The sequence below is a fragment of the Anser brachyrhynchus genome, assembly GCF_964034855.1.
Source record: "Anser brachyrhynchus genome assembly, chromosome: 2".
NCBI classification, from domain to species: domain Eukaryota; kingdom Metazoa; phylum Chordata; class Aves; order Anseriformes; family Anatidae; genus Anser; species Anser brachyrhynchus.
The window spans coordinates 149,404,359-149,416,029 of NC_137695.1; the positions used below are offsets into that span (position 1 = coordinate 149,404,359).

General features: G+C 48.5%; 1 protein-coding gene across 3 annotated transcripts; it reads right to left on the reverse strand.

Moving 5' to 3' along the window:
- Positions 1-1,506: 1,506 nt before the first annotated feature.
- Positions 1,507-7,990, reverse strand: KLHL38 (kelch like family member 38). Of its 3 annotated transcripts, none has more exons than XM_080580708.1 (4): positions 7,775-7,990; positions 5,752-6,818; positions 4,207-4,312; positions 1,507-2,528 (listed from the first exon to the last, which is right to left on the reverse strand). In XM_080580708.1, exons 1-4 carry the CDS (start codon positions 7,794-7,796, stop codon positions 2,242-2,244), a joined length of 1,482 nt encoding a protein of 493 aa, XP_080436834.1. In that variant the 5' UTR covers positions 7,797-7,990; the 3' UTR covers positions 1,507-2,241. The 3 variants fall into 3 exon arrangements, with proteins under 3 accessions (XP_080436834.1, XP_080436833.1, XP_080436832.1); XM_080580707.1 differs by having other exon boundaries at positions 5,752-7,123; XM_080580706.1 differs by having other exon boundaries at positions 5,752-7,224.
- Between the last annotated feature and the right edge of the window lie 3,681 nt (positions 7,991-11,671).

Genomic DNA, 11,671 nt, shown 5'->3' on the forward strand with positions numbered 1-11,671 from the left:
CCGAGGGCTGGGGGAACGACGCTGTGCTCAGCGCTGCTGCGACTGCGCCTCCTCATCGCACTCCTGTTTCCTGCCCAGCTTCAGCTGTGCAAGGCACTGTTTGGCCCCTGCATGTACACCGAGAAAATTGGTGGTTATACGATACGGGAATTAAACAAAAACGGCCTGCTTCCAAGCGAAAGCCAATGGCTGTGGCAATGGTTTGCAAACACGGGGTTATGACCCCAAGTCGGCTTTTTTTTCTTGGTTCTGGGTACAGTCACGAGCCTGGCAGGAATCCGTGTCAGCTAAAATGCGTGGCAGCGACTGGCGTCTCCCGGAGTCTTGGAGCTGAGTGGGGTCACAACAGGAAGGGCTTTGGGAAGGCGGTACCGAGGGGTTAGGAATAAACATCTCCCCTGGGCAGGCTTTCCATAATTGGCCATGACAAGGCTTCTTTCTCCAGGGAGCTGGAGCTGGCCTGTGAGGAAGCAGAATGAATCATTGCTCCGGTCCAATTTGGCAAGTGCTGTGATTTAGCCCTGCTTTGCACGGGAGGAGATGATGATATAGACTGAAAGGCAGGAGAACCCTAGCCAAAGACTTCCGAGCTGGGGGATGAGTTTGGGTTCCCACTCATTTTTTGCAGGTTTACTCAGATCCTTAGAAGGAAACCCTGGCAAAAACTGCTGGTACAAAAACAATTCCCTCTATCAACAATGTAGAGGGAACAATGGGGACTCCTCAACGCAAAGCTCGTACAAACAATTATAACCATTTTATTTTGCATTGTTAAAACAGCAGTGGATATCCAAGTCCTCCTTCCAGCCCCCTGCTTCGTTAACTATTTCTGTTAACCTCCTGCTCCAGGATACAGATTTACAGGAGGCGATCACAGTGGCTGGAGTTGGTGTCCTGCAACGTGGTGATGACCACATGGTTGTGCAGCCTCCTGTGAAGAGGAGGGTAGAGTGTGGTTTCCTCAAGCCACCTTATGCCCTCGAAAAAAGTCCTGCTTTCTTCCAAGTACAAGGAAAACAGGGTGCAGTTTATTCCGTTCCTTTTCTAGATGTTGGTCACCAATGCAATCTTAAAAGCTCCTTGCTATTTTAACAGTCTTACCAAGCCTGCTAACCTGATGGTAGTTCACAGCCTGATCAGTATCTGATGATTAATCCCCTCCCATTAAAAATATGCAGTTAGTGGCAGAACCCCACAAAAATACTGGCGGAGCCAGAGTTGCTTTGCCAAGTGGCAGACTTACATTTGCTCTTCTTGGAAAGCTGGTTTCCTGTCACTGGCGTTTTCTCATCACTGCCTTCCAGTGGTTTGGAGAGAGGAGAAAGGGAAAAAAAAGAGCTCCTCCCAAATGCCGCTGCTCTTTTACATCCCCTCCTTCCATGTGCTCCCTCTGTTATTCCAGATTTCAGGAATGACATCACCTGAAGAGCTTCCTAACTAACCCCACTGCTATCCCCAGTGCAAAGGGAGAAGCAAGCTTCCAGAAAAACAAGAGCCCTCCAAAAAGAAGACACAGGCAATCTTTATTTCCATTATCCCTTTTCCTGCTCCTTTGGAGAGCAGGCAACGAAACATAAATCTTCACTGCACCATGAAACAGAGGTAGCTCGAGAAAATAAAATATGCATCTTGTAATATGAGCATTCAGATCAAAGCATCAGCCTTTTTCTAATTTCTAATTTGATGTCATTAAAATTCCATGTCTTACGAGATGATTACTGTAGCTAATGCAGAGAGACGCTACTGGGCTGGCTATACAACCAGGGCTTGGGGCTTCCTATTCCAAACGCTCCTGCCACTGGACATAGAAAGCTTGGCCAGCACTGAGCAGCAAAGGGCCATGCCATGCAGCGGAGTATGCTAACATAAATGCAGGTTACCCAGATCTCACTTTCTCTGGAGGTATCAGCACTCCTATTCACCTTTCATTTCAGTCTTCACAAGACCAAATCCTGCTCTGGGTTCTTACCCAGTATTTTTTGGTTTTCTGCTGAGCTGCTGGGAAAGGTCTCGGGGCTGGACTTCAGCAGCACCACATGCAATACTGGTCAGATGACTATGGTATAAGCATGAAGCTCGTGACCTTTGTGGCAGAGCATTTGGGGAATGACCAGCCCCACTGGTACCTTCAAGAACAGGAGTTTGTGAGACTCCATGAGGATTCCCCACGTGCTCTGTGCAGAGCAGGGTGGGTCCTTTCTGGAAAACACCAGGAATGTCCTGGGATGTACCAGAAGTCATTTAGAGAAGGTTAGAACAGGGGACACACTGGAGTGTAAGGCACCCGTGGTCAAAGAGTTTGTGTGGCAGTTTTCCCTTCGTTGTCCATGTGTCCGTCTCTGGGTCATAGCAGTCCAAGGAATCTGAGTCTTCGATGATGTTGTCCACAGTGAGACACCGTCCTCCCGTGACATACAGCTTGTTCTTGATGACAGTGGCCCCGTGATGCATTCGCCTGTCCTTCATGTCTGCACATTTAACAAACTTGTTGCCTTTTGTATCATAAGCAATTATTCTCCGGGTGTACCCTAAATGCAAAACCAGAGGTGGAAGAGACAGATGGGAATTAGGGTTTATGTCTCAGTTTATACTGGTACATAATTTGGCAGAATTAAGATATCTAAGCCGGGAAGTGATGATGTGTCACAAGACTGCCTGCCTGTCTATCTTCCCTTCTTGTTTGTCCTCACCCTGTCTCCTATCACCTTGGCAGCTAAGGCTTGATGAGCACAACAAAACCTTTCAGATCAGGCCTCTCAAACACAGCTGGAGCTTGCAGTTTTCCGCGTGCACCTTCAGAAGTCACAAAGTAATTCTCGTTAGCCAAAAGGCTCCTAGAGCCTCACTCAGAAATACAGAAACCAGTGATGTGGGAAGCCAGAAAGGACAGAGGGAGTGACAATGCCTGGTTGGGTTGGGGTTAGCTCTGTACACAACGGAGCTAGGTACTTCACAGTGCAGTCCCACCACCGCTCGCTCCACACCCTTGCCCTCTGTGCCATTTCTGTGCTGGCCACTATGCCAGCAGCCCAATGGATGGGGTGGTTTAACCTCACATCGCTGAGAGGTAAAGACTGGTGCAGGGTCCACTGTTACCCGGCAGCAGCTTGTAGTTTGTCTATGTATCCCTGTAGATAATCAGGACTGCCTGTAGCAAGCAATCTGCTTTGGGCCATGCTGCGCGGGCCTTGAAGCCACTTTCCCTAACCTGAAACCATCACTTCAGATAAAAGTATTTGAAGACAAAAGAGTTGAAAATACTGTATTTTGGGCACTTTGGTCTGAGTTCAGGCTAATTTGCCACACAGGATCTTGATAGTCTGGGACCTTTTGACCCATCTCTCCCCTACTCTCATTGCATAGGGTAGCAGCGGCCTTGTGCAGGGGAAACATACTGCATTCAGGCCCCGTGTGATTTGGGTTCGCTCCTCTGCTCTGCTAAAGCTTCCCTATATGTCATTCTCCCTTAAATAATCTAAGACATGCTTCCTCTTGCCAGCCTGTGGTCAGGGAAGCTGCATGAAGGACTATGAAGTGCCAAAGTACCAAGATCTGATCTGTCCAAGTGCCATGGGCAGAGGCTGGTCTCTGAGTTGAGTAAGACACTGAGAAGTTTCTCCTTTCCAGGTGTTTCATGCCCATCTCGGGGCATTGCACCATTACCCTCAGGAGGAGCCCTGTAGCCCCCCCACTCCAACAAGCCATCCTTGGCCTTGTGGTAACTGTGCTCTCCGCCCTTCCAAGAAGAGCTGTCATGGAGGGCCAGGCTGTGAGTCAGCAGGGGAGGAGCAGGGCCCCATGGCTTTTTGTTTCTTCCTTTCTCTGTAGAGAAGTAACTTGCACTGGCTGTCCCCCAGTTTTCCCCACTGAGATTTTGCTACCCAGAGTGAGAAGGTGTCCTCTGGAGAGCTTGTCCCCACTGCCACTGCCTTGAGACCCCTTGAGAGGCGCCTATGGATCGTGGGCATATTCCTCCTCTCCCTCCCAAGCTCCACAAGCTGTTACGGGGAGCACAGTCCACACATGATGTTCACCCCCGCAATGTGATAGCCATGCTTGGCATCAACACTTCTCACTGCCAGCATGGCTGGCTGCAGCTCTGACCATCCCTGGCCTGAGCAGGGGGCATCCTGAGCAGGAAAGGTGAGAAATCTTGCAGGATCTGGGCATGGGCTGGCAGCAGGGAGGGTGAAACAGAGCCCTTACCTCCTACGATGATAATCTGGTCTCCAATCACAGCAGCTGGTGCACAGACATTCTTCACCACTCTGGTCTCCATCCGAAACCATGTATTCCTGGAGACATGGTAAACCTGACAAATAAATAAAGATACACACAGCTGTTTATGTTGTTTTTTGACCGGCAATTGTAATTACAGAGGAACTTATGGTTTTTATTTTGTCTTAATGAATACAATCCACTGGCTCAAACTGCTGGAAATTCGAGAATTTACCCACTCTTTTTTTTTTCTAGTACATCCCTTTGGAAAGCATTCTAGTTCTCCAGGCTTGTCCGCTCAGGAGATGCTAGCACACACGCTAAGGCAGAGTTTCTGTCATAAGCAAGCTTCTCCAGTGTAAGTCTTCTTCTGGCCATCAAATTGCTGTAACTCCTGGCTAATACTCTCCTGAAATGCAGGTTGCTTCCTTTCATTATCTAATTATTCTGTGTAGTCCTGCCTTAGCTTTCCCCACTTCCTGGGCAAACCAACCACAACTTCACCTAGCTCTGCTGGCGGCCCCCCGTGTTTGCCCTGCAGCTGTATTTGTGTTGGTGGCTGGTATGTGATCAGATTAGCAAAGAGACTTGCTGATAGGACTTAGAATGATATCTAAGTCATCAATTTATGTGAGAAAAAGAGCTGCTGCCAGATGACGATCACTCAGTCATCTGTACGTGGGCGACACCAACTTCTATGTCATGCCATATAGCGATGAATAGAGCAAATATTTCCAGGACATCTCCCCACATTGAAAAAGATATTTCCTTTCCCCTGATAATTAAGTAGAGTTATCATCATAAATAAGTATTGCTCGTGTGCTGGTTGCCATCTTGGCTGCTAATGATGCTTCTTAGTTAAATTACCTAAACCACTGAAAAACACTCAAGGAGAAAGTAACATTGCGTTGCTAACGCTTCAGATCAGATAAGGAAGGATTTCATGTCTTTTTTCCTCCTAATATACTTTAACCACTGAAAGCAGGCAGAGATCCAGCAACATGTGGCAGGACCCACGCTTTTAACACAACTGTTTATGTGAAATAACTGTCAGTTTAAGCTCTGGCCTTTTGATGAGTGAGAGTCTAATTGCTCTAATGATCTCAAACTGGCATCTTTGCTGTCATTGCGAGGGAGCAGGTGCGCAGCTGAGACCCCAGCTCAGCTGCATGCTGGCCAAACAGCAAGCACTGATTTTGGTGAGATGGAGATAGGCACGGAGGTCGCTTGTAGCCTGCTGTAGCATTACCCACGGGAACTTCCAGGACCTCTGTGGGAAGCAACTCGCCTGCACAGAGCTGGCACCTGAGGAGGGGTCTCAGGGCTTGTGCCTGAAAAACATTCAAGGGGGAGAATGAAAGAATTGCAACTCTTCTCACAGACAAGACTTCCCTGAAGTAGTGTGTCAACTCATCTTGCCTGTTGCTGCAACTCACAATAAAGTTTTTTTGAGGGTTTGATTCCCTCATCAAGGTGATGAACCACTGAATACTTTAGATGAAACTGCCTCTGACAAGCAAGACTGACTGTTACCTGGATAAGCCGAACGGGGTTTTGCATAATGTCTTCTCCCCCAAAGAGGTAGACCCTCTGGTCTTTAGCAGCAACAGCAGGGTGAAGGACAGCAACAGGCATGTTTGCCATGCTCTCGCAGGTGTTGTAGATGCTGTCGTATCTTTCCACGGAATTCAGGATTTCTTGGTTTTCACCAATTCCGCCAAATGATAAAATATAATTTTTATATGCCAAGCTTCTGTGGGAGTAACGTGGAACTAACATGGGCTCAACCAACCTCCACTGATTGAGTTTGAGGGAGTAAATGTAAATATTATCACTGACTGGGCTTTTCTTATTGCTAACAGGCATCCCTCCAAGCACATAAATACTGCTGTGTAAGCTCACTGCAGAGGGTTTGTAGAGGCGCACGGGAAGTTTGGCCAGGCTTAGCCATTGGTTGGTCTTGTCATCGTAGAGCAGGACATCCCTTGTGGTCTGCTTGTTGTCCTTCCTGCCACCAACGATGATGAGGAACTCTTGGTTGGAGTACCTGCGAGGAACGTGCACCATGGGCTTGATGTCGGGTGCGTTGGTGCTGTACAAGGAAAACATCTGTCTCCAGGTCGATTCGAGAATGCTCCTGCAAGTGGGTGAAGACTGAACAAGGGAGTCATTGGCGATGAAATGGAAAAGGAAAGTTGGGTGGACGTACTGAAGCCGGACCTTCTTGAACAAGTCTTGGATGTAGCCTTGTCTTGCCTGGAGGTCATGCCGGATCCAGACCATCAGTGTCTCAAAGACCTGCTCCTCCTCCCCGCAGAGGTCATCGTCCCCAAGGTAATCAAGGAGCTCCAAAGGACAGAGGTCCTTCAGGTCCTCAGAAGAGGCCACCTCAGGAAAGCATTTCAAAGCCATAGCCTTGGCTTTCTTATTCAGGCTTTGGCAGTTCAAGATTTTTGACAGTCTGATCATGCTCAGACAGTTGTCAGGAGTCAGCTTGTCTTGGAGGTAGGCAGAGCAGGCCTCAAACAGCTTAGCATACTGCAGCATGGACGCCGTCTCCAAGAGGCACAAGACATTCTCGGCGGATATGAGAATCTCCCCTGTGTAAACGTAAAGGATAATCTGGTCCAAAATCTCAGCATCAATGCCCTTCAGGATGACTTTAGCCTGGTGACTCTCTTTGAAGTTGTTACAGAACATTGCCTTGAAGTACGGGCTGCTGGAAGCCAGCACATTTCGGTGGCAAGGGACTTCAAAGACCCCAGAGCAGAGAGTAACATCAGTCAGCATCCCGCTCTGCCGCAGAGCATTCAGCTGCCTCAGCAGTTCGGAGGAGAAGTCCTGGTCTTTGAAGAGGAACTCCTCAGCAGATCCCTCCTCCATAGCAAAGTAAGAGAGATGAATTCTGGACTTGGCAGAAAAAACAAATTCTTAGCAGCTTTTATTGAAATATCCAGCTTCGAGGGAACAAATCAGGACTTTGATGTTGCTCTAAATATTCGTTTGCTGTTATGCATAAAAATGGAACATGGGTTAGGCACAGTGGGAAAATAATAAAGAGGCTAAAAGGTCACTAAGACCCTTTAAAATTTTTATAAATTTGTCAGATAGGTTGCAACTCTGGGGTCAGCATCGCCTGCGTCCCTGGCAAGAAGCAAAAGCACTGAAGTTATCTTGCTGATTTGGGATGAAAGCTGAACTGCTGAAGCAACTGGGTTGTTCATTTTAATCACATTGAATAAATGTGCTTAGACATTTATTCACTGTTTTAAAGTATTAGCAGTTTAGTAACTTGCGCCTCTTTCGCCTAGAGTTAGTCATTCCCAAAGAATGTAAATCTGGCAGAGCTGAACTCTGCAGCAGGGCAAACTAAACCCTAGAGACTGGGAATCTGCATTAAAACAGTTATTTGTTAACTCTGCTTAGCTGTGGTTTTTTTTTTTTCATGTTAATCAGACACACAATGACTAAATTAACTGCCAGGCAGAACAATTTGATGAGTATTTCATGACTAACTGCTCAATCTGCAGTGAAATCATACGGTAGAAACATTTACCTTCTGTTGTCCTTCCCTGCATGCACTTACTCTCTGTCGCTTATTCTCTGCTGAGATTTTCCATAGCTAGAGCCTGGATAAAAACTATAAACCCACAGGACGTTTCTTTCAGTAGGTAAGTGATTCATAGAGGGTGATTTCTGGACGTGTTTATTCTGAAGTCACTTTTGCCGCTTTCGGGAGCTTTGTGCAGGAGCGCAAGGCGGTGGGGCATTGTATACATTCCAGGGCTAAGAATAGGCACATATGGGCTTCTCACTGTTATCACATGTGACGCCGCCGTTGCCTTTTGCAATGACCTGGCCGGTACTGAGCATGCCCAAGTGGTGTTTTTCTGGCAAATGTTTACATATAATAAATAGACACGGAGAGGAAAGTTCACTTATAAAAGTCCTGGCTGTCCGTTTGGAAACAGCAACAGGACCCTGTCCTAAAGTGCCTGGGAACTCGAGAAGCCTGTAAACAGTCTGCAATGCCTTGCGCTAGGTGATGCACTGTCACGTATTTTCATGGAGAAAGAAGGGCCTCCAGGGCTCCTGGTATGGCGGATCGTGTCTCCACCTTATGGACAGGCATGGGGAGCACCTGCCCGTTGTGGTCTGAGCTGGTGGGTGGGTGGGAGATGTTTGGTGCACAGGGACTCCATACCCAGGGCACCTAGCGTGGGCAGGGAGAAACAGAGATAGAAGTTCTCTCTTGGAGCAATTTATGCCCCTTGATACTTGATACAGAAAATAACAGGTTGTGGCTTTTTCTGTAAGGACTTCAGCTCTCTGAAACCCTTAACAAAGAAACATTGCAGGTGCCTTGATGAAAGTGAGCGTTGTGGGTGGGAAAAGTGGATTAGTTTGTTGAAGTGAGGGCAGCAAGCTAGAAAATCACCTGAGGTGACCAGTCCCCAGGCTCCTCACTGCAGACACCTCGTTTGGGCCTTTAACTGCAGATGTCTGCAAGCGAACAACGTGTCTGAGCTCCCTTTGCAGCTCCTGAGGCCTGGTCAATACAGCCTCGGAGTTATCCAGGTGACCAACAAGCACCACCTGTGTTTGGGTGGGTGAATCGACCTCCAGGCACCTCTGACTAAACCTCCACTGGCTGTAGGTGCACAGCTGCCTTGGTCATGTGTAGGTGTCTGTTTGACACTACCACGCAGGTATCTGCGATGATGAGCCTAAATCCATTCCCAGGGCTTGGATCAGTTGAGCACTTCATGCCACCAGAGGATCCTCCACATCCCCGACTGGCCCCACAGAAGGGCCAGGATCTCCAGCAGGTCCTGTGTAATGTGTCCCAGCTCTGTGCCGATATTCTGGGCATTTCAGGAAAAATGGCATTGGCTGCCCCGTGGGTGACTGATGCGGGCCCCTTGTCAATGCTGCAGTTCCTGCCTTTGTTTTGGGATGGGACTGGATCCAAAACACCGCTCCTAAGCGCCGCAGCTAGAGGGAAATACGAGGTTAAAGCACAACTCCTTCTCATGTTCTCAAAGCCAAGGCTCACTGGTGAGTGATGTCTGCGTCTGGTCACCGCGAGGCAGATGAACGAAAATCACTGGGAGCCGCTGTGCCCTCGTGTCAACCCCCGCGTGGCGTTAGCCTCCGCAGCCCGCCATGCGCTCCTGCCTCCGCACCGTGTCCCAGCAGAGACCGTGGGGATGGGGGCAGCCCTGTCCTCTAAAAACAGCAGCTTTGCATGACAGGCCGTGCCATATGTGGCCTTTCCCAGGGACTTCGTCACCCAGCCCAGCAACATGGTAACGTGCCTGAAGGCCAGCCGAGCCCTGAAGGCCCGGCCCCATGTCAGGGACGGGCTGGAGTAGGCCTGGCACACCTTCCTGGAGGCCGTGGCATCTCCCCTCCCTGCACAGCCTGCGTCCATGCCCGGCCAAGTGAGGCGAGGGAGGCGAAGGGAATGAGCACAGGGCTTGTCTTGATGGGTCACTGTCAGGGTGCACATGGCAACGTGCAGCCGCTTCCCTCTCCTCGACCAGGGCACGGGCTGGAGGACAGCGCTGGGGAGAACGCGCCCTTCCCTCCATCGCTGCCTCACCAGCTGGCCAGGATCTCGCTGTAAATATTTAGAGTGGCATTAAGAACCCGAAGGAGAATTTCTCTCTCCTCATCCAGAGAACATTAGCTACCCAAACAAAACGCCCTCTCGCTTTCTTTCTTGCTCTGTATGTATACGCTCTTGTCGCGGCCCGTTTTGATGATTGATGTAGCTTTATGTCTCTGTCTGGCTTGGACTCTTTGCTGCCTGTTTAGTTCTTTCTCTTGTTGGCAGTGGCTGTGGATTATTTTTTTAACCCTTAAAGAAACAAATGACGATTTCTGACTTCACTGATGACACTGCTTTATGGGGTCAGGGAAGGGTAGGTGGCATGTTCTGCTTTAGATACTGATAAATTTGGCATTTATTTAGAAGATCCCAGGCTTGAAGGTTTTGTACAGTTATGCAAACTCCTGCTAGCACAGAGTACAGTGTGTGCTGTTTGAAAAGCTTATTGCTCTCGGTGTGTGTATGTGTGTGTGCTGCTCCCTGCTCCATCTCCACACAGGTCCCTGCCAATTTGGGGCCGAGACTCCCAAGCAATGAAGCTCCCACTGCCTGCTCTCTTCTTTCCTTCCCAGAGCTTATGGTTTCAGACACATCTCCAACCAAATGGAGATGCTTAGCTAGGATTTCTTTTGTAAATAAACCAGAAATCATTTTTTTCATGGTACATTTTAGAACAGCATGCCCTGTATGGCCCCTATTGCTGTAGCATACCTTAGAATTTAATGCTTTTTCCCTCATGACCGCTGGTAAGAGAAGGCAGAGCTGTTTCTTCTGTGGGGCAGCGTAACTTGTCTGACAAAGTCTGCTCCTGAGTGAATCCTTGAGGCAGGTTCCCTAGGTTAGCATGCTAGTCATCGAGCCAGCCTCACAAAGGCTTAAGTGGTCTTTTTTTTTAGGATGATGGGATATCGTGCTAACCATGCAGTGGGATATTGCATGGATAATGGTGACTGGTCTGAACACCGTGTGCAGATGGGAAGTGGGTTTGTTGGCAGGTTATGTCACCTAATGACACCATGGGACTTGATGCTGCAGGTCCCCCATACTCCCGAGGAAGGCTGGAGCCATTGGGGTTGTTAAAAACAGCGACCCTCTGCAGCATCCAGCTTATGAAATCCTTCAGCTGCCAGTTTCTAGGACACAGAAATGTCTACAAAGGAACAAGCACTCTGCTGCAATGCTGTATACTCACACTGTTCCTTCTGCTCTGAAGTGTTTAGGAGTGCTCAGTTTTGGGATTAGGGTGGTTGAATCTTTGATCTGACCCAGAGTAGCTCTTCTTATGTTCTAGTGTAATGGGATGATGAAACGCCTATTATCGTGCACTAAGCAGCAGAGTGGAAAAAAGCTGTAATCTAATCAGCCAGCAGACAGGTGCACGGAGAGGATTGGTGATGTCAGACAACTTCTAAAACTCATACGCTGATCCTATTACAATTCAGGTGAAAATGAACAAATACGGATAAGGAGAAAGGCAGAGAGTCCACTGAGCTTATTCAGTGGTACGTGCACCACCTCGATGACTACCAAACACAAAGAACTGGGATAGTTCTCTGCCCCTTGCCTAAAATTTGCACTCTACATAGGCAGGGCAAGAGAAGAAAATATTCCTTATTATGGTCTTTATAAAACAGGGAGATGTAACAAAACCCAGGATTATCATTCCTCATCATAAGAAGAGAAAATTACAGGGATCACAATTAATCAGATGCCATGAGCACGGGGAGATGCCCCAGGCAGTGGCTGCAGCCGGCCGTGGTTCCAGCATCCAGCCCAGGCTGGGAGAGTGGCCACCACTGCCTGGGATGCCGCCTGCACTGGCATGGAGTTTGGTCGGTG